The sequence below is a fragment of the Paroedura picta genome, chromosome 7 (assembly GCF_049243985.1).
Source record: "Paroedura picta isolate Pp20150507F chromosome 7, Ppicta_v3.0, whole genome shotgun sequence".
Lineage (NCBI taxonomy): Eukaryota > Metazoa > Chordata > Lepidosauria > Squamata > Gekkonidae > Paroedura > Paroedura picta.
In genome coordinates, this window is record NC_135375.1 from 53,616,256 (window position 1) to 53,636,984 (window position 20,729).

The 20,729-nt window shown below is 40.9% G+C and overlaps 2 protein-coding genes across 7 annotated transcripts in view; both read right to left on the bottom strand.

The window, feature by feature from the left end:
- Positions 1-341: 341 nt before the first annotated feature.
- On the bottom strand, positions 342-4,560 carry LOC143841927 (uncharacterized). Its single transcript, XM_077346478.1, has 4 exons — positions 2,580-4,560; positions 1,997-2,080; positions 1,738-1,821; positions 342-577 (listed from the first exon to the last, which is right to left on the bottom strand). Exons 1-4 carry the CDS (start codon positions 3,199-3,201, stop codon positions 342-344), a joined length of 1,026 nt encoding a protein of 341 aa, XP_077202593.1. The 5' UTR covers positions 3,202-4,560.
- A 9,121-nt stretch (positions 4,561-13,681) lies between these two features.
- Positions 13,682-20,729, bottom strand: part of DTWD2 (DTW motif tRNA-uridine aminocarboxypropyltransferase 2) — a 95,904-nt gene continuing 88,856 nt past the window's right edge. For all 6 annotated transcript variants that reach the window (XM_077344363.1, XM_077344366.1, XM_077344364.1 and 3 more), the window contains 2 exons: positions 17,922-18,050; positions 13,682-15,450 (listed from right to left, as the gene is read on the bottom strand). In XM_077344363.1, coding sequence (XP_077200478.1) covers positions 15,280-15,450; positions 17,922-18,050 — 300 coding nt within the window. In that variant the 3' untranslated portion in view covers positions 13,682-15,279. The remainder of the gene's footprint in view (positions 15,451-17,921; positions 18,051-20,729) is intronic.

The window sequence follows — 20,729 nt, forward strand, 5'->3', positions numbered from 1 at the left end:
CAGGTGAGAGTTTTATGTCTTTGAGGGAGACCCATGTGTGTGTACCCCCATGGAGCCATAAGGGAGCCTGCTGTGATGCTTCCATTTGAAGTGTGATTGAATTCTTTATTTGATTTCTATAGCAGAAACAATGGAGGCAAGGCTGCGTGCCATGGAGGCCAGGGTGACATCCTTAGAGGCAGAAGTGGCTGACCTAAAAGGGGAGATGGAGAGGCAGAGGCAGCAGAGGGAGGCGGAAGAACGTAGGTTATGTTCCCCACTGCCCAACTCTTCTCACACTGTGGCTAAGGCCACTATAAAGTGTATCCATGTAAACTCCAGATTGGAAAATATGTGTGGCACTAATGTGTACTTTTTCTCCCTCCCCACACAGTTAAGAAGAAGGAGGACGAAGAACTGTTCCGCCGCAAAGTCAGGGGAACAGTCGGACGGTTGTGCAGAAGAGTGAGGGAGATGGAAGGGGCTGGTGAGGGGAGCGGAGGGACCTGAGTGTTGTTTTCTGTTTGTGCTTGGAGAGCACCTCTAGGTGGTGAGCCGGCTGGACCCAGGGCTGGCTCATCGTCATCTGAAAGGACCTCTGTTGGCAAAAAATGAGAAACAGAACTGTTAGTACCATCGAGACAGTCAAAACCCACCCTGGTGCACATGGTGGCCTTTTTTGGTTACATATTGTTAAACCAAGACTCTAAACAATGCCCGGGGAGCACATGAACCCAGCATAGCTCCCTGGCAGTGCTGCCAACTGTGGAGATCAGTGCATTCTCTGTGTAAAGGTGAAGTGGCATTTACCCCCTCAGTCTATTTAAAGTTTTCAGATTTTTCTGAAAACCTGGGGAGTTCCTCAGGTATTCTGAAAAATCTGTTTAGCATCTATGTGGTCCTTGTGGATTTAGCTATCCCCAAATGGGGGCTACTCATCAGTAACAGTGCATGGATAACTTTATTCCATGAAGTTGGAGATAACTAGTTCGCTAAGAATGTGCATCCTTAGATAAGGTATTATTTTAAAACAACTTTGAATATAGGAAGGGGCACACTTGCTTGTGACCTGCTCAACTTTGGATAAGATATCTTTATGGACTCATGTAATTACTTTCCTGAGGGGAGCGGAGGGACCTGAGTGTTGTTTTCTGTTTGTGTTTTGGGGTGGGGGGTGTTGGGGGGGGGTCCAAGTTACATTCCCTAATTTTTTATCCCTGTTAAATATATAAATTTGTTTAAAAAAGTTGGCTTTCCTGGAGGGTGGGGGTGGTGGTGGTGGGGGTCCAAGTTACAATCCCTAATTTTTTTCCCCTGTTGAACTGTTTTTGAAAATAAAATGTTGTTGCAAATTTTCTAAAAAAGACTCCAGTGTGACTCCTTACACTCGCACACCTTTCACCCCACACTCCTAAAACACCTTTAACTGACACCCCTCCAACCTCCACCCCACACAACAGTACCAGAATAGACACAATCACTAGAGAGGGTACACAGAGACAGAGTCAAAAATGCCCGGGGAGCACATGGTTAGTGTTTGTTTGCCCATGGTGGGCTTTTTCCTTTGCCTACTTTCACAGCAAGACTCACAACAATGAAAAGGGAGCACACGGTTAGTGTTTGTTTGCCCATGGTGGGCTTTTTCCTTTGCCTACTTTCACAGCAAGACTCACAACAATGAAAAGGGAGCACACGGTTAGTGGCTTGCGACATTGTCCTGCAGCCATGGCTCGAAAGGAACAGTTCATGCACGCTCACCATCTTGGATCTGTATCTGCCTGCGCTGGGCAGGAGGTCCAGCCACCCCACGCTCCTCCTCCTCCTGTGTCCCGGGTATGAAATCTGCGAAGAAGGAAAAAAAAAGATCTAGGACCAAAGTGTGGCAAAGCAAGCTTCGAACCCTAAAGCAGCAACGTAGAGGGACTCTCTTCTGTCTCTTAGCAGTGCTGCTGCCCTGCACAAACAGAAAAGCAAAAAGCAGTTAACCCCCCCCCCCCTTATTGCAACTGATACTTACCAACGTTTGTTGATGCCCCAGAATCACTGTCCTCGTCCACCGCTGCTGGAGACTCGAGGGGCCCCGTCCCTGGCATCTGTGTCTCTGTGGACAAGAGCAGAAAATAGTGAAAAAGGAGCAAGCATACAACCTGAACCACACAGCATGCTCCCAAAGTAGTGGCTACAGTACTGCAGAAGGCCTATGGCTGAGGCATGCTGCAAAACTTTTTGGGTTGTTGGTTAAACACTACCGTTTTAAAAAGCCACCATAGCAAGCAGTCCACAAACAGGCTAGCATATTATGCGTTGCAACGAACACACTGCATACAATAGTGAAAAAGGAGCAAACATACAACCTGAACCACACAGCAAGCTCCCAAAGTAGTGGCTAAAGCACTGCAGAAGGCCTATGGCTGAGGCATGCTGCAAAACTTTTTGGGTTGTTGGTTAAACACAACCGTTTTAAAAAGCCACCATAGCAAGCAATCCACAAACATCCTAGCATATTATGCGTTGCAACGAACACACGAGAAAACGATTCCCAAATGTCAGAACACACATTTGCTCAAAATTAAATATAAAATAAAAATAAAAGTGCTTACCGGAGGCAAGGGGCGTCTGCTGAGGAATCTCTTCTGGCTCCCCAGGAGCGATGGCGAGTAGGTCCAGCGTCACCATGTCCGCGCCTCGTTGCTGGACCGGGGGTGGAGGCCGGACGGTGGACGAGGTGCCCTCGCCTGGATCCTCCTCAGCGGGTGGTTCCTCGACCGGGGCAGCCGGCTTCCGAACCACCTTCAGGCTCCTCCCGACACGCTTCGGCCTGCCGGCACCGTCCCCGTCGCCGTAGAGTGGGCGCTGCTCCTCGAAGTACGGGCAGGTTACTTTAGCGTTGCCGGAACCCTTATTGTGGTTCACGGCCCGCATGTACTCCACCCGCATGGTCTTTGTTTTTGACCGGCATTCAAGGCCGGTCCTGTTGTGGCCCAGGGCACGCATCTTGATGGCCACTTGCTCAAACACCTCCCGATTCCTGTGTGAGGACTGGAAGGCGTCCTGGATTTTCTCTTCCGAGAAAATCACGATCAGGTCCCTGATCTCCGCGTCCCTCCATGTTGGCCCCCTGCCGGTTGCCTGGACGGACGACGCTTGTGAAGAAGATTCCATGCTGCCTTCGCGAGTAGCTGAGCAAAATGGAGGTGCGAGGTGCAGGGTGCAACGGATCATATACCTTCCCGCACACAAAGACAAAGGGACTAGCCGGCTCCTGATTGGTGGAGGGCAGTAGGGGACACGCACATTGGCCACATGAGGTCACATGTCACGTTCAAAACTCCTCGCGCGGGAACAGGATCTGCCCCTAATGGCCAGATTAGCGCCCTTGTTGTTTGACTTCTCGCATGCGCTGATTCGTCTACACGCGAGAAGAGCAGTTTGTACATGCAGCGGGAGCCATTTTACTGAAATGTCCGCCATTACAAAAACGCATGCCGGTGTTCAACCGAGAGCAAGTGCAGCGGTACGCGACAGTTCCCCAATAATATTCACCAGCCAAAGCATAAATCAATGACATGTTACTGGCGAACGTTCGTTGGCACGCTCAGAGAAAAGTTTTTTAAAATGAACGGTGGACGGCGACTCCGCTTGCCGGAGGTCTAGCTGCTGATGGAAGGGGTTGTCCGCACCCAAGCACAACCACGCACCCGGAACCACACAAAGACCCACTACACATAAACCGCCCCTCATGGTATCACCTCGAATCATATCTATTGAACTCCACTAATCTAAACAGGAGACTGCGAGCGGCGAACGTTCGTTGGCACACTCAGAGGAAAGTTTTTTAAAATGCTCCCTTTACGTTGACTCCGCTAGTACTGGCCGAAGGTAGACGGGGTTTTAAGCTTTGGGCAAATGTTGGGAACGTGACGGTGTGTGCTACTGTGCTTTTGAAATACTCTTGTGGTGTCCGGGCAGAATTTCCGAAAGTGATCGTGCTAGAAAGCCAGTCGCTGTCTCGTTGCCTCGTTGATCTGTGCTCGGTCCGAGAAAAAAAAAATGGCGAACAGTTTGCCGGAAGTTTGGAGGAAAGGCTCGGGAGGAGGGACTTTGAAGAACCCGCAACAATGGTAACGCACAAGTCTTTAGCGCTATTGTCGCAGATTGGTTGCAGGAGTGTATCGCTATCCGGAGGGTGAATCCACTTTTCTGGATTCCCCTAGAAGCGCTACAACGAAGCGCTTTTTGCGGGTCGGTTGCAGGACTGTTGCAGATTGTCTACGACGTCGTGGGTTATGGCAAATTAGTAGCGTTTCCAATTAGCAACCATTGTGCTACTTTGAAGCCGTGCGAAATGGCCCTGTGACTTGTATTTTTCCTCATTCCTTGTTCTGAACCTGATATGACATGTAACAAAAAAAAAAAAACAGTGTTTTTGATTTGCTATTTTTATAGTGGACATTTAGAGTCTTTTGCTTTCATTTTATCCTTAATCTTTAACATTGGCTAACTCAAAAGAAAATAGTAGCCCTTATTCCTATATAGATTATTACAGGAAAGTAATTACATGAGTCCATAAAGATATCTTATCCAAAGTTGAGCAGGTCACAAGCAAGTGTGCCCCTTCCTATATTCAAAGTTGTTTTAAAATAATACCTTATCTAAGGATGCACATTCTTAGCGAACTAGTTATCTCCAACTTCATGGAATAAAGTTATCCATGCACTGTTACTGATGAGTAGCCCCCATTTGGGGATAGCTAAATCCACAAGGACCACATAGATGCTAAACAGATTTTTCAGAATACCTGAGGAACTCCCCAGGTTTTCAGAAAAATCTGAAAACTTTAAATAGACTGAGGGGGTAAATGCCACTTCACCTTTACACAGAGAATGCACTGATCTCCACAGTTGGCAGCAGTGCCAGGTAGCTATGCTGGGTTCAGAAGGTCTGCCTGCAGTATAGCCTGGGGCTCCAGAGGCAGTGGCTGCACAGCCAAGAAACCACATTGGACCTGCTGGTGGTGGTAGGGTGGCTTTGAAGCTGATGGCAGCTATGCAGCCCAGGAATTGTGCTAGGCCCACCATTGGCAGAGGTGCAAACCCAAGGTCTGCACAGGGCGTGAGTCCAGAAAAAAATGGGATCCCTCTTTTGAGTATTGCAAGCCCACATTTGTCTGTATACTAACAGCAAAATCATACAAATATGTGAATATTTAAATCCAGTAAGTGTAGCTATGACATGCAGATTTTTTAATTTAATTTTATTTTATTTTATTAGCTACAAAGTGACATGGAAAAGGTTCTCAAAGGACAAAGGCCCCTTAGACCAACAATTGTCTGTGCAATATAAAGTTTGGGTTTCTATACATTGAATACATCTATATATTTGAAATTTTGTTGATTTTGAAATGCATTGACTTCCAAATTTTCACCTTAACGTTGTAAATGATTAGTTTTGTCAAGCTATACTTTGCACCACTTTGAGTTAAATAATGAGGTTCCTCTGGATTCTCTTTTACAACTCATTACTTATGACAGATCTAAGAGCTAGCATACCAAGAGATGTTTAAGTTTATGAACCAAATGTACTTCTGCCTACCTTATGAGACCACAGCAATTAAAATTTAAATATAAGAATTAAGTCCATGCATTTTACATAGGATGTTTGGGTTCCAACATGATTTTCTCATTGGAGTCATTGGCCATTCAAGCACTTACTGCTGCCACTTTCTCTGAATTATGCATGAGGTATTTTCATGTAGAAATCATCAACACAAGAACAACCACTCTACATGAAAATTCTGTCAACATATTTTATTTGATTTCATTTCGTGAATTAAACATGTTCACAAAAAAAAAAGATAGAATTTTCCTCTCAGTGTGACGCAAACATAAACCATGAATTTGTGTCTGATGGTTATCTTTTAGAGATCAGAAGTGGCAGTGTTAAACTAATGAGAAAAGTTACATTTTTCTACTAAAACAATGTTGGTCATAATACTCATCTGGAACAAACCCCTATTACTTTCAGTGAAGTTTGTGCCAGAATAGTGATTTTGCAGCACAGAGCAAGATTTGCAAAAACTTGAATACATTGATATTTTGGGGAAATTTGAGTTTCAGAAACCAGTGAAATCTTGCAGCTGCTTTCCTAAATTATCTCACATTTCTAGCCAGGGAACAGATGATGTTTAGCAACCACAGGAAAAAGCTGTATGGTAAGACAGTCTAGGAAGAATATGGGGGGAGCAAATTAGTGGTAATATTGTATCTGAGGAAGTGTGCATGCACAAAAGCTCATACTTGAATAAAACTTTGTTGGTCTTAAAGGCGCCACTGGACTACATTTGTCAAGTATTTTCTCTAATTAGCTTGCCATGTTAATACTTTACCAAATTAAGAGTCATACTGTGGTATGCATTCCTCATAATACATAGTGGTTTGTGTTCCTCATAAAGTTCTCTAGTGCAGGGGTAGTCAACCTGTGGTCCTCCAGATGTTCATGGACTACAATTCCTATGAGCCCCCACCAGCAAATGCTGGCAGGGGCTCATGGGAATTGTAGTCCTTTGACATCTGGAGGACCGCAGGTTGACTATCCCTGCTCTAGTGGACAACATATGTGGTTGCATTTAGTAAATGGCTCTCAATATGGAAATTATAGTGATGGATATTTTGTTTATGCATGATAAAATGTTGGCTCAATAACCATTCCAGTTTGTCCCATACAGCCATTAGTGTGTGTCACTGCCCAGATTGGGGGTATTTATTTAAGCTGGGTAAAACAAAAACAAACCAAGAGGCAGTGCTGTATCTCTAGATCTGACCTGATCATACACACCTGTAGAATCTTAGGGACTTTGAATTAGGTCCCCTTCTGTGTTTGTAAGCTGCTTTGGGACTCCTTTGAGTAGTGAAAAGCAGGGTATAAAGAAACCAGTTCTCCTCTAATGAGTAACCAAAAATGCATACTACTGATACAAGCCTTCATTTGAGAAACCCAAAATCTCTACAGATACATTATTGAAGAAATGCTGGACTCCCAAGTCAAAATCTCTACCAGGGACAGGGTTTGAGATCAAAGTGCTCTACTATTTTGGCTTTGAGCTTTTTGGCACCACAGCAGATTTTATAATCAGCTGACGGCCTCAATTTTGCCTTTGTTGCCTATCTTAATCTCTGCCAGATCCAGCATGGACTGTGACTTCAACTGCCACCACTTGCTCTCAGCCTCTTTAGAAGAAGAAGAAGAAGAAGAAGAAGAAGAAGAAGAGTTGGTTCTTATATGCCGCTTTTCCCTACCCGAAGGAGGCTCAAAGTGGCTTACAGTCGCCTTCCCATTCCTCTCCCCACAACAGACACCCTATGGGGTGGGTGAGGCTGAGAGAGCGCTGATATCACTGTCCGTTTTATCAGCGCCGTGGCGAGCTCAAGGTCACCCAGCTGGTTGCATGTGGGGGAGTGCAGAATCGAACCCGGCATGCCAGATTAAAAGTCCGCACTCCTAACCACTACACCAGACTGGCTCTTTATGATCTGTACCTTGTCTCAAGGAAGAATATTGACACATGTACTTAAATAATGGGAGCTAATTTTCTAAAATGCAAACTGCTAGTGCTCTTGGGGGGTTGTGGACTGGGCAAAGTTTCTCTAAGGCAGGGATTCCCAACCAGGGGTCCATGGGAGTTCTTGAGGGGGCCCATGGAGTTCTGAAGTGGGATGGGGGGGGGGTCTGAGCTGTCTCCTTAGCTCTGAGTCTTCTTTCCAGCATACATGAGGCAGAGCCGCCACAGTAGTAGTAGTAAACGTGGGGGGGGGAGCAAAAGGAGGGCTAAGGGTGTGGGTAGTGATGTAAGCAAAAGGAGGGCTAAGGGTGTGGGTAGTGATGTAACTTCCAGGTGCATGGCAGGGAGCGTGGTCAGCTGACGTCCAAGGTTCCTTTCAGGGGCTCCTCTAAGGTCAAAATATTGAAAAAGGCTGTTTTCTGCTTTGAAGGGGAATAAGAAGAATTTCTTTTGATGAAGAAGCCTAATACAAAAGATGGGAGAGCTCTTGTAGGACTGAAGAATCCTTATTAAGCCTGTCTTTATTTTGGGCTGACACTTTCACACAGCCTATGTAATCAATTTTAGCTGCTGCTTGATAATGGATTTTTGTTACATTTCAGACCCAACTCTTTGACTCCCAATTGATAAAGGAATTTTAAAAACCTTAGCACACAAAGCCACTTGTATCCCAATTGCAAAGTGAGGTTGAAAAGAAAACAAAAACCTATTTTCTTCAATTTTCTGATTGTTCAGTTCACTTTGAAATCATTGCAGCATAGACTGAGATTTCTGTAGTGTTTCTGAAAAGTGTTACTCCCCCCCCCTTTCAACTGTTTTCTATTTTGTCTTTCCCCCCTAACTTTTGCACTATAGGAATGTACCAATATAGCAATACAATGCTATATTAACATTAAACTGTCAAAACCTTCTTATATGATACATGTGGTGGGTGGGTGTGTCTTTTCTTGGTTTCAGCAGTGAGGCCCTCCAAGGTGACTGGTGCTCCAGTAACTGAAAGAATGACTTACTAGGATCATACGCACCAATGGTTCCTGCTTCCTTCATGCTATACTCCCACAAGATTCAGAATAGACAGTAAAATTGTTTTAAGAGCTAAATTCCTCTCCTAACAACCTTAAGAGCTAAAATATCCAACATCTATTAGATCACTACAGCAGGATACGTTCAGGAACAGGTAACAGCACAGCATTGCTTGGTGGATTGTGTTCCACGCCTTAAACTGACAGTAGGCTTCAATTGCTTTCCATTAAGCATACATTGATAATCTATTTCTTTATACAAATTGACATATGATATCCCAGTACTGTCTAGCCACATTTATCTCAAGTGGCATAACATAAGATCCTTTTCATTCTTTCTGCTAAAATTGTAGTGAACAATTTATAATCATTATTTAACAAAGATATTGGTCTATAATTTTTGCCAGTGTCAAGTCTTGTCCTTCTTCAGGTATGAATGTTATATTAGCCTCTTTCCATGACTCACGGCATGACTTTGTTCATGAAGTTCAGTGCGGGTTTTTACCTAAGAGACAGTTGAAGGACAATGTCAGAAATAAATAAATAATAAAAAATATTTTATTTCTATACTGCCTTTTCTTGGTCGTCCTAGGGAGGCTGACAACAAAGTTTCAAACAGTCATAATAAAACATATTTTACACCAATAAAATAATAAAACACGCCCTTTTAAAGAATTGTCCCTATGAGGATTACATAGAGGCTGAAGAGGTTGTCTAACTGCAGGTGGTTTTCTGGCCTCAATCAGAAGCCTGGCAGAACAGTTCCATTTTACAGGCCCTCTGGAATTGTTCCATACTCTGGAGGGCCTTGATCTCTTCAATTAGCATGTTCCACCAAGATGGGACCGGGATTGAAAATAGGTGTTGGATAATTTGGATTATGTGGAATAGCACAATGAAAAAGCAGACTACAGTGATTTTATTAGATACAGAGAAAACATTTCATAATCTGACTGGTCTTTCCTTTCTAGAACAGTCTTTCTCAACTTTTTTACAATTGAGAAACCCTTGAAACATGCTTCATACTTTAAGAAACCTCAGAAGTGGCAGAATATGGTTGGGAACTATACATGTGCACATGCCCACCTGGGTTCCTCCCCTTCCCACCCCCTCCAGGCCTATCACTGGCATATATGATCATATCATCCAATAAACGTTTAACAATATTTAAAAAATTAATTCCCACCCACACTTCCAGGGCTGTCAAGCCACCCCAGGGTTTCGTGAAACCCTGGTTGAAAAAGCCTGTTCTAGAAGACATGAACTTTGGAGAAAACTTTATAAAACAGGTGAATTGATTTATACTTCACAGTCAGCAAAACTAATTGTCAATGGTGATTTAACTAAACTATGTGAGATTCATACAGAAACAAGACAGGGGTGTCTGTTCTCACCTCTCTTGTTTATTTTAGTTTTGGAAATATTGAACAGAGATATGTGAGGATTGGAGAGGGCTAAAAAGATGTAAATTTGAGCCTTTGTGGATAATCTGGGGTTAATTTTGGAGGATCCTTTAAAAAGAATTAAAATATTAATGAAAAAATTGAAAGATTTTAGCATGTTATCAGGATTTAAAATCAATAAAAAGTAAATATGCTAACAAAATATGGACTTAGAAAAACAAATTGAATTGATGATTAAGATGGGATTTAATGTTGAAAAGGTGGTTAAATATTTGGTCATTTTGTTGTCAAATATGAATGGTATGTTTTCAGAATAATTATGTGAAGGCATGGAATGACGTGAAAAAAGATAAAGATGGAATAAAACTGCTGGTGGTGGTTAGAATATCTATGACTGAATACCCAGAATGCTGTTTTTATTTCAGAAAACACCCGTCTTGATTATTGACTCACCATTCAAATAATGGCAGAAAGATTGATCTAAATTTGTATGGCAAAGGACAAAAACCAAGATTAAAATGTAAATCATTACAAGACACGAAAGGATGGGGCTGGGTTTACTGATTTGAAATTGTATTTTAATGCCTGTTGTCTAGTTTGGAGAAAAGAGTGGGTCATGTTGAAGAACAGAAGTTTCTGGGCTTAGAAGAGCATGATTTGAGATAAGGTGGCTGCTATGACAAATGTAAAATTATTATGGCTTTAAAAATCATTTTAGTTAGACATGACATTTTGAGCAAATGGAATAATTACAAACTTAGATTATGTCTGAAAAGTTACTGTTATGTGAGTTGTTGTACTACCATTATCCAGTTTTGAAACCCATTATCATGGTTGTTATTATGATTATTATGGTTCAATGTATATCCCAACGTTATGTGTAAACCGCCCTGAGCCATGTGGGAGGGCGGTATAGAAATACAATAAACAAATAAATAAAATATTTTTGTGGATTTCATCACAAGAAGCATTCTACAGGCAATAAATGTTATTTAAAGATATGTGGTTACCATGTTGTGATCTACTTCATTTCTCAGATTTCATAACAGGTTGTATCTGTCAGTGTCTTTTCTATGCACTATTATTAGAAAAGTTTAAAGCAGATTAAAAACCTCATGGTTTTGATCGAATATTGTATTTGAAGTAGAATTATGTACAAATGATGAATAATTATTGGTAAGATGTGCAAACATTAAAATCTGAGTCAGAGGATGAGTGAAATGTATGATTAAAAAGAGCTAAAAACTTTGGGCATAATATACAAATGGAAAAATGGTAAAATATGTAGTTGAAAGGTCTTAAATTTTCACTGAGTTCCAGTTTCAAGGAGAACCTTTATAAAATATATCACTGGGATTTGTCATATATATTTGTCGTACATGAAATCAGAAGCCATATGTATTTATTTGTGAAAATGAGGCTTGTAAAGGCTGCGGGCAAAGCAGGGAGGGAACGGTGGGGGCCAGAGGGTGCGTTCTCCGGGCGGCATGGGTCGGTCAGGGAAGGGCTGATGACATGGCAGGGAGATGCCGAAAGGTTTTGGCAGGGCAGGAGGGAGGGAAAGCTCCCCCCTGGAGGCCGCAATCCCCAGATGGCACGACTTGGCTGGGGAAGGGCTGAGGCCGTGGCTGCGACCAAAGTCGTTGATGGGGCAGGAGGGAGGGAAAGGGCTGTCCTGGAGGCCACGGTCTCCAGGCGGTGTGGCTTGGGCTGGGAAGGGCTCAGGCTGCATGCATGACACAGGGCAAGCAGTTTGCGGGGCAAGCAGCAGTGGAAAGGGTACTCACCTGGGAAGGCTGCAGTTTGGCGGTGCGGCCAGTTGGCAGGTGGCCTGAGCGCAGGGGAATGGCGGGAGCTGGCGAAGCTCCCCCCTTGGCGGCCAGGAGCCTTCTGGCTGCGAGGCTGGGTGAGCAGTTCTAGGTTGGCTCCTGGAGGCGGGCCACTGACCCGGACAGGGTCCAGACACCATGCCGACAGGACCGGCCGTATGGCCCTTTGTGACCTGGACAGGCAGTTTCCCAATTATAAAGAGGAACTTATGGTAAGGATACACACACACATGACACACATGGTTTTTATACCATTTTTCACTAACTGAAGGAGTCTCAAAGCAGCTTGCAATCACCTTCCCTTCCTCTACCCACATCAGACACTCTGTGGTAGGTGGGGATGAGAGAGCTCTAACACAACAGTTCTGAGATTAGCACTATCAGGGCAGTGACTAGCCTAAGATCACCCAACTAGCTGAATGTGGAGAAGTGAGGAATAAAGCCCAGCTCTTCAGATTAGAAGCACCAAGCTTGCTCTTGGCATATATATTCTTTTGTTTCTTTTTCTCTCTTTTGCTTTTCCTTATTTCATTTTTTTTCTCTCTCTCTCTTTTAAGAATTATATTATGTGTACAGATTCTCTACAAAAAACAAACAAAAAAGTGTGGCCTAACGTTTTCTTGCTTTACATTGTCTTTGATTACAGTAACCAAAATGGTAACCAAAAACAAAGTAAAATATTATACATGTAGTGCAAATATACAAAATATAATATTTGGGGTTCCTGAGCCAGCACTAAACTTGAGCCAGCAGGGCCCTCAATCTTGGAGACCCCAGCATGGAGCCATGAGCAAACCCAGTATGGCCTTCTGAAGCATCTCAAGAGTAGAGGAGGCTGAAACATGGACCAGGTGCAGGAATGTGTGCCTGGCAGCCTGAGTCCTCCCCCTTGTTAGTGAAAGGCTAGGCAAGACTGATTAGTAACTACAGGATCACAATCCCAGTAGTCCTCCTGATCACCAAACCTAATATTTTGTGAGGAGAAGCCTAATGTGTAATCCAGCAACACCTGTAGGGAAATTCACTATATAAAAGGGCAGAGATTCTATCGCTAGAGTTCAGTCAATTTGTCTGCAAAATTGTTGATGTGTTATGTACCCTTGGCTGCTGCAGATAGGGACTGGATGCAAAACTAATAAGGCTGGCCCTTGCTATTTTATCAACCAATGGTGTCGGCTCCCCTTATTTCACATCTACCTGCCATAAAATATTGCAAATTTTAAGACAAATTACATGATACAAAGCATTCTATACATAATTATATAATCCATGCTCAGCTTACAGTGATCATTGTGCAGCATTAACAAGGCCTTGAGTTTGGCTTGTCAGCTGAACACCGAATACAACACAGACATCAGCAGAGGTCTATATAGATCTGTTAACCTGTAGTAATTTACACAGTGAACCTTCATACAGTTAAGAAACACCAGTTCCTTTTTGAAGATCAAAGACTAACATCTCACAATCAACCAGTAATAAAGTGTTTCATGCCCCTGTTTTCAATGTACTTTAATATGCCTAAATTGTGTGCTCACTGTCCAAGCCCTATAGACTCCTCCAACATATACGTATAAAGAAGCACGAGGACAAAATAAAAATAACTGTAAACAAGTTTTAAAAATAATGCCAGAATTTTATATCAGAGGCTTATTTAACCCTGGATTTGAAACAGAATGGAAAAAACAGGTTTCAATTATGTGAACCAGAATTGCCAAATGTTTCACTTGGGAACCAAAGTTAACACTAGTTTTATTCTTTGTTGTTAATACTTGGATATGTAGGTCTAAATGTTGGACTGGCTCTGCCCTGAAAATGTGGACTTTCAGTAAATTTAAAAATTTAAAAATTGTACAGAAAATATAATTGTGGAAAACATAATACAAAGCACGATTGTAAACTAAGCATATATTTTTAATGAAAATGGCAGAACTTCACTTCTACTACACATACAAAAAAATCTGCCAAAACAAGACACGGAATTCCCATGTAAATGAAGAGGAAAAATCCTGACAAAGCTGTTACAATCTGTGACAAAATAAACGATTAATAACACTATTAAATTACAAAGTTCTGCATAAAAACAAGAGTCCAAATTATCAGATCATATAAAATTTACTTCTAAGTAATTTTAAAGAAATAATTGCATTTACTGTGTTAAGAAACTTTACAAAAGTGGCAAAATAGGACTCTTTGATATATAGGAAACATTAATTCAGTGTGAATACGAGTACTCATTTTGAGATTAAAACTGAAAGGTTTCTTTGATCATTACTACCAAGACAATTCAAATTGTTTTGAATTTTGGATTTTTCATCTCTCCTTGATGAATGCTTTTATTAAACAGGGCATTTGGTCTTCCTGGAAGTAAAGATAACCTTCATAATTATACACGGTTATATTACTGAGTCTGAACTAAGGGGAAATCAAGCAAAGGAAGTGAGACCATGTTCCATCAACATGAGGATGGTGTTTATTACAAAGAATAATTGCTAATGCTTTCACAGGAACCACTTCAGCCCTGATATTTCTACAGTAGAAATGTCCTATGTCAGCATCAGCAATTTTTACTGTCAACTTGTATTCTCAGTAACATTGATTATTTCTTTATCTAGACGAAACACACCACACATTATTCAGTGCTGATGTTCTTTTTCAACTTCTATCACATCTCCAGTTTCTGCTACAATAGTCAAAAAGGTATGCAAAAGAATAAGCTCTTCTTCTACTCAAGACCTAAGAATACTAATGATTGCTATCTAATATACTAAGAATACTAATGGATGCAAAAATATTGATTATGATTGTGATCTAGCAAATTTCAAGCACATAAAATTTGTGCTGTCAGGGCAGAGTTCAACAAAGATTTTTTTCATGTGCAGTTCACAATGCCTGGGGAAAGATACAAGTCCTGCTCATGTGGTTTGCTCTGTATCAGGGTCATAGTCTTAACCATTCTATCACATCTGTATCTATTTTACAGCAGAAAGAAAAACTCCGGGCCAAAGTACAATCTTTTTAAAACAATTTCATTAATATTTTTATAAGTAAGGCAACAGTCTTGGATTCTTGTGTCCACTTGGGCTTACACAGTTGCCAGCATGTATACACTTCCAGCAGAAAATGAGAATTTGCATTCTAGTATTTCACATCCTTACAAATTGCCCATTATGGAATCCTTACCATTGCCTTATAAAACCTTTGTACCTCATTCAGCAATGCCAAAACCTTCCCATAAGAAAAACAAAAAAGTCATATTAGAGACCACAGATTGATTAACTGGGGGAAACAAAGGGTCTCCTTTATTCCTTGGTCTAATGCAATAGGAACTCTGTTTTTTCTATTATGCTTGAATGTCTGGGCAAGGAGCCATCTAAACGTGGTACTTTTATAAAAGAAAAGGCTGTTTGGATTAAACCCATATCAAGCTTCACTTCATTAGCTAAAAGGAACAAAAAGAAAGTCTTTCTTATTATGACTACATGACATTGCTAAATTTTAACATTATTAACTAAGAGTTCCATTCTCCTGAGTTTGCGTTTATTTTTTGGCATAGGCTTGTCATATAAACCATTTTTAAGAAGATATTCTTTGCTGTGATGGATTTGGGCACCATGCTGAAGCTGGAAAGAACACAGAGCTTGAAGAGGCCGGAGCAGAGTCTGTAGAGGAAAAAGAGAAAGAATACCCTTTTGTCTCAGATAATATTTCCTCTAGAGTTCATATCATTGTTGTTTTACAAGATCTATAACTAATTCTGAACTGACATGCCTGGATTTGAGACGTGCTTTCTTAAATACAAAAATCTGAGAAGAGCTTTCTTAAATAGAAAGAAGTACTTTATGTAATTAAGTTGTACAACTAACTTGATGCAGTGGTGACAAATGCTGTAGATGGACTTAAGAAGGTATTAGATTAATGAATGATAAGTCTACTAATGGTAATTAGCCATGATGGCTTAACAGCATTTCCATGTTCAGCAACAGTATACCTCTTAAAGCTAATTAGTAGAAGGTTGTGGACTTTCTGGGGCAGGAAACAGAGTGTTGAATTATAGGCCATTGGTCTGAACCAGCAGGGCTCTTGTTATGATTAAAGGTTCTGGTGACATTACATCATTTCTCTTAAAAGGTACCAAAGATTCTAGAATACATTATTGATACTAGTAGATCAGTAAAGGAATGATAAGTGCAATGGTTTGAAAAGTTACGGATTCTAGTCTCTGTTTTTCTCATGCTCTGAGCTCCTTGAACCAGTACGAGTCAAGGATTGCAACTGGGCAATCCCTAGGTCACCTGACTCCAACAAGCAACAGAAATGCAGTGAGCATCTACTTTGCAGGGGTTCTTACTGTCACTAACACAACGATGATGCAGCAGAAGACTCCACCCATTTATTAAGACGTGCCAATTAATCAGTCTTGCTTGGTTTAAGAGCAGAAGGAAGGGAGTTCAATTCCTTCCAAATGATTATTGTTTTTAGGTTAGTCTGATACCAGGGTAGCCAGATCAGCATTTATTGTGAAATATAAAAGGCAAAGGTATCCCCTGTGCAAGCACCAAGTCATGTCTGACTCTTGGGGTGACGCCCTCTAGTGTTTTCTTGGCAGACTCAACACAGGGTGGTTTGCCATTCCCTTTCCCAGTCATTACCATTTTACCCCCCAGCAAGCTGGGTACTCATTTTACCGACCTCGGAAGGATGGAAGGCTGAGTCAACCTTGAGCTGGCTCCTGGGATTGAACTCCCAGGTCAGAGCTTCAGACAGCATGTTGGCTGCCTTACCACCCTGTGCCACAAGAGGCTGGTATTGTGAAATATACATTCTACCAAATTAAATTAAAGTACTTTGATTTAAGTATATTTTGTCCCATTTAACTCACACTGCTACTTCAATGGGGCAATGGATCAGGCAGAACATACAAACACACATATGGTTTATAACAACAAAACAGATTCAGGATCATAACATTAATTCATGAGGTTATCATAGAAAAACATATCTGATTTACATGTTGATATTTTTGCTGGGAAATAAAAGCATTGGAATAACTTTCAGGCAAGATTATTTAGAATCAGATGTTTTTTATATGCTCCCTGAACATTCTAGCCTAGCCACCATCCATGTACACTCCAGTCTGTTAGTATTACCACATTTTTCTCCTGTACTATGTATCATTGCTTGTTTGTTAATATAGAATGGCAAGTAAAAAAAAATCCTTGATTGAAATATATACACTTCTTCATTCTCTCTGACTCTGATGGTTTTTTGTTTGCATTTGACATTCCTTGCCCTAATATTTAGGTATTTGCAATCAACTGAATTCTTATTAAACTGCTATATTGCATTAAGACAAAATGCTGATTTTTCCCATATGAGTCACTGCTAATTCTATATTATATCTAAGTCTGGTATTTTTGTACTGATTTTTTTAAGAGCTGAAAGAGAAGCAATCACTTGCTATTTCACACTTATTCAGATTAAATGTATTCATTTAAATTCACATGTATTCAAGGTTTCTCCCAAGCAGTCCCTAATGTTATCAATACTACGTAGGTCAAGTGGTAATGGAATATGGAATGTCACAGTTGACATATTTATAGACTATACAGCAAGAGATAGTTTGTAGTACATCTTGATAAATATGATGTGAACAGTATAACTGTAGCAAGAAACAAATGGACTTTTCTTTGCAATACTTTGATCTTCTGAAATAACACCGTAGATTTTCACTTCTCACTGATTATCCTGAAAGAACTATGATGTAATTTAAGTTACTTATGAAAGCCAACATAACTGGTTTCACAACAGATCTTTAGTGCAATCCCTTCATCTTACAGAAAGAGACAAAGGACATAGTCCCTACAGCGCAGCTATCTAAAGCTCTAGCGTGTGGAGAGATTGAAATCAGCAATAGCTCTGTAGCTATTGTGGATGGCAGGGCAAGAAACTAATTAGCACATTGCTCCTACATTCCGTTAGATCTCTGAAGTCAGCACATTACAACTCACTACATTAAATTAGCAGACTGTTATACAGTATTTGGTCCTTGGCCAATAACTATAGGTCTGTTTGTGAAACAACAATTCTCTCACCATAAGATTTTATTAGTAAAGGACATAAGATAACTTACCTCTTTAATATAATCATTTTTTTCCATGATTGCAAGAGCAAGAGCTGCACATTCAAGCGTGGATAGGCATGCATTTGTGGGCTGTGTACGAATAACATACTGACTTGAAATGCTAGTTCTCAGTTGCACCTGAAAAATTTAAGTGATTCCAGATTACAGAAACAAACTATACCATAAAACTTTTATTACAATTATGTAGTAATTTACTTTTAATGTAATGTAATGATCCCCTTCCCCAAGCAGAATGCAATTCTAAATCCCCAGTGCAAAGTGCCTCCTCCCAATATTACTATTATTAATAATAGTAGTAATATTTGTAATATGTATATACCACCCTCCCTTTTGGCTGAACTACAACCTGAACCATTCCTAAAGTCCCTCTTATCCTCAGCAGTGGCTGGTTGATGTGGTAACAGGTATCTTCAGCAGACAGGGGAAAAGTCAGGTTTGGAGTTTGCTCATACTACTTAGGATCCAAGCCAGTGTATATATTACAGCTATATGTACTTGAAATATGCTAAGAAATCACTATTTTGCAGTTTAATTAGCATCAACATAAAGAGAATTTATAGTACATTCTTCAAATTTTATCTAAAATGGGACAACATAGTAGCATAGTAGCATTGTTAGTGACAGTCAGATAATATGGGCCTGTAATTCATAACTGCTCTCATGAAATAAATGTGATTAAAGTTTGCAATACTCAGTATATAGTCTTCTGTATGTTCATGTGAACAAAGGGAGTCATTGTCAATTACTAACAACTGTGTCTTTTGTAACATTAAAACCAGGAGACTCCTAGAGAGCTGCAGAATCTGACTCCCATTTATTGATGTGGAACATCCGTTGTCCCTATAACGGAAATGATAATGGACGTTGATATCCATTGTCCCACCAGTAGATGGCCCACAGCAGTGGCAGCGGTGCCAGAGCAGCAAGGCCCAGCACTGAGGCCCACTTATTGCTCTGGCACCGGCACCGCCGCCAGTCTTCCAAGGCCGCTCCCAATCTTCGAAGAGCAGGAGCGACTTTGGAAGATACTCAGCAGTGACATCATTGCCAGAGCAATGAGTGGGCCTCAGTGCTGGGCCTTGCTGCTCTGGCACCATGGCCACCAGTCTTCCAAAGCTGCTTCCCCCGTTTGGAGAGCAGAAGCAGCTTCAGAAGATAGGTGGAGGCAGCAGCTGCAAGCAGGACTCAGTGCTGGGGCTCGCTGTTCTGACGCCACAGCTGCCAGTCTTCCAAGGCTGCCCCCCCCCTCTGGAGAGCAGGAGCAGCCTCAGAAGACTAGCAGAGGCAAGCACGCCTCAGTGTAGGTCCCAGTGGCGAAGGCTGGGCCAGCTGCGGCACCTAGGAACCCCAAAGGTAAGGAGGGGAAGGGAATGGGGAATGAGAGGGAGTCTAGGTATTTGTGTCTGAGAGTAGGGAGTGAGAGGGGACAAGGATTTTTGCCCCTTATGTAGGTGTTCCACATAATGGGCGCGAATCTTTGTTGGTAGATTCTTTTGGTTTGTTTTTATGAGAACCAGAAACATCATCAGAATGAGATAATCTGCTAAAAGTAAGAATTGTAATTATCAGCATACCATTTTAACAATATATAGAAATAAAATTCTCCTTTTCCAAACAAAAGAAAAATGAAATTTTAGTAACATGTTTTCTTGTTATTCCAAAAATTACCTGTTTTGAACAGTGATTCATATTGGGGGTTATATAATATTTAGAAGTCCCTTATCTTACAATTTTCCACGGGCAATGCTCTCAAAATACTTAACAGTTCTCACTAGAATGACTGGCTTAAAACCAAATTATGTGATGCTGTAACATTAATCTTGAAAATATATATTCCTGGTTTATACCATATAGGTCTTCAGTGGTGCTGACAAATGTGTTGTTCAGTCTCAGCAACGGTAGGCTTTCACATATGTATCTTCAATGTTATAAAAGGCTCTCACCTACATCTCATGTCCATGGCAGACATGGACAGCTAGATAAACAGCAAGACCTCCCCAGAAATCATTCCTTCTTTTCCCAATTTGGTAGCAGACTGCAGAGGGCAGGCATAGAATGGAGTGGATTGTATGCACAACATTATGTGTTATATTTTATAACAAAAATATATCAGTCTGTTGTAACAAAAAAACTCACAGAAATATAGTGTTAGAAGGATGTTTAAGCATCTTGTATTTTAATTTAAAATACTGTTAAGTGGCTGCTTTAATTTGTTATTTCTTTATAAAGTAATTGTAACATGCTTTATAAAAGAAAATTAATGCATTCCAAAAAGAATTCAGAAATGTCTGTATCCATTACTGAAGTATTTTAATATCTATTTGGAGACTTTGAATTTGTTTGAAATTGATTAATTAGCTTTGACTAAAGTGATAAGCGCTTTATGCTATCACACATGTTAAAACAGTTTTTGAGAAAGAGAAATGCCATTCAGCCATCAGGCAGCATGTTTATCAGCTGCAAAGACTTCCCTTGCATTTATAAACAACTGCTGAAAAATGTCACATTTGCCTTCATGACAGTGCTGAGACATTATTCACTAGGTTGAATCTTTAGCATCTGACAGAGCCTGAATGTCTTTGGCCCAGTACTGAATTAGCAGACTATTTACTCACCGTGCACATAAAAGTGATGAGACACAGAAAGACTGATATGTCATATACAAAATTACTTATTCTGAATTTGTCGCCTGTACTACTCATGGGAAGAACATGTTTAATCACATTATTTTTAACCAAATACTCATCTAACAGGACAGCAAATCTCTTCCCTCCTTCTCACCAAAAGGCCTCCCCA

Coding starts and splice junctions, on each gene's coding strand:
- LOC143841927 (XM_077346478.1), bottom strand. CDS start 3,201: ATGATCCGTTGCACCCTGCACCTCGCACCTCCATTTTGCTCAGCTACT. Junction 2,081..2,579: donor GCAGACGCCCCTTGCCTCCG/GTAAGCACTTTT, acceptor TCTTGTCCACAG/AGACACAGATGCCAGGGACG. Junction 578..1,737: donor GCAGATACAGATCCAAGATG/GTGAGCGTGCAT, acceptor TTTTGCCAACAG/AGGTCCTTTCAGATGACGAT.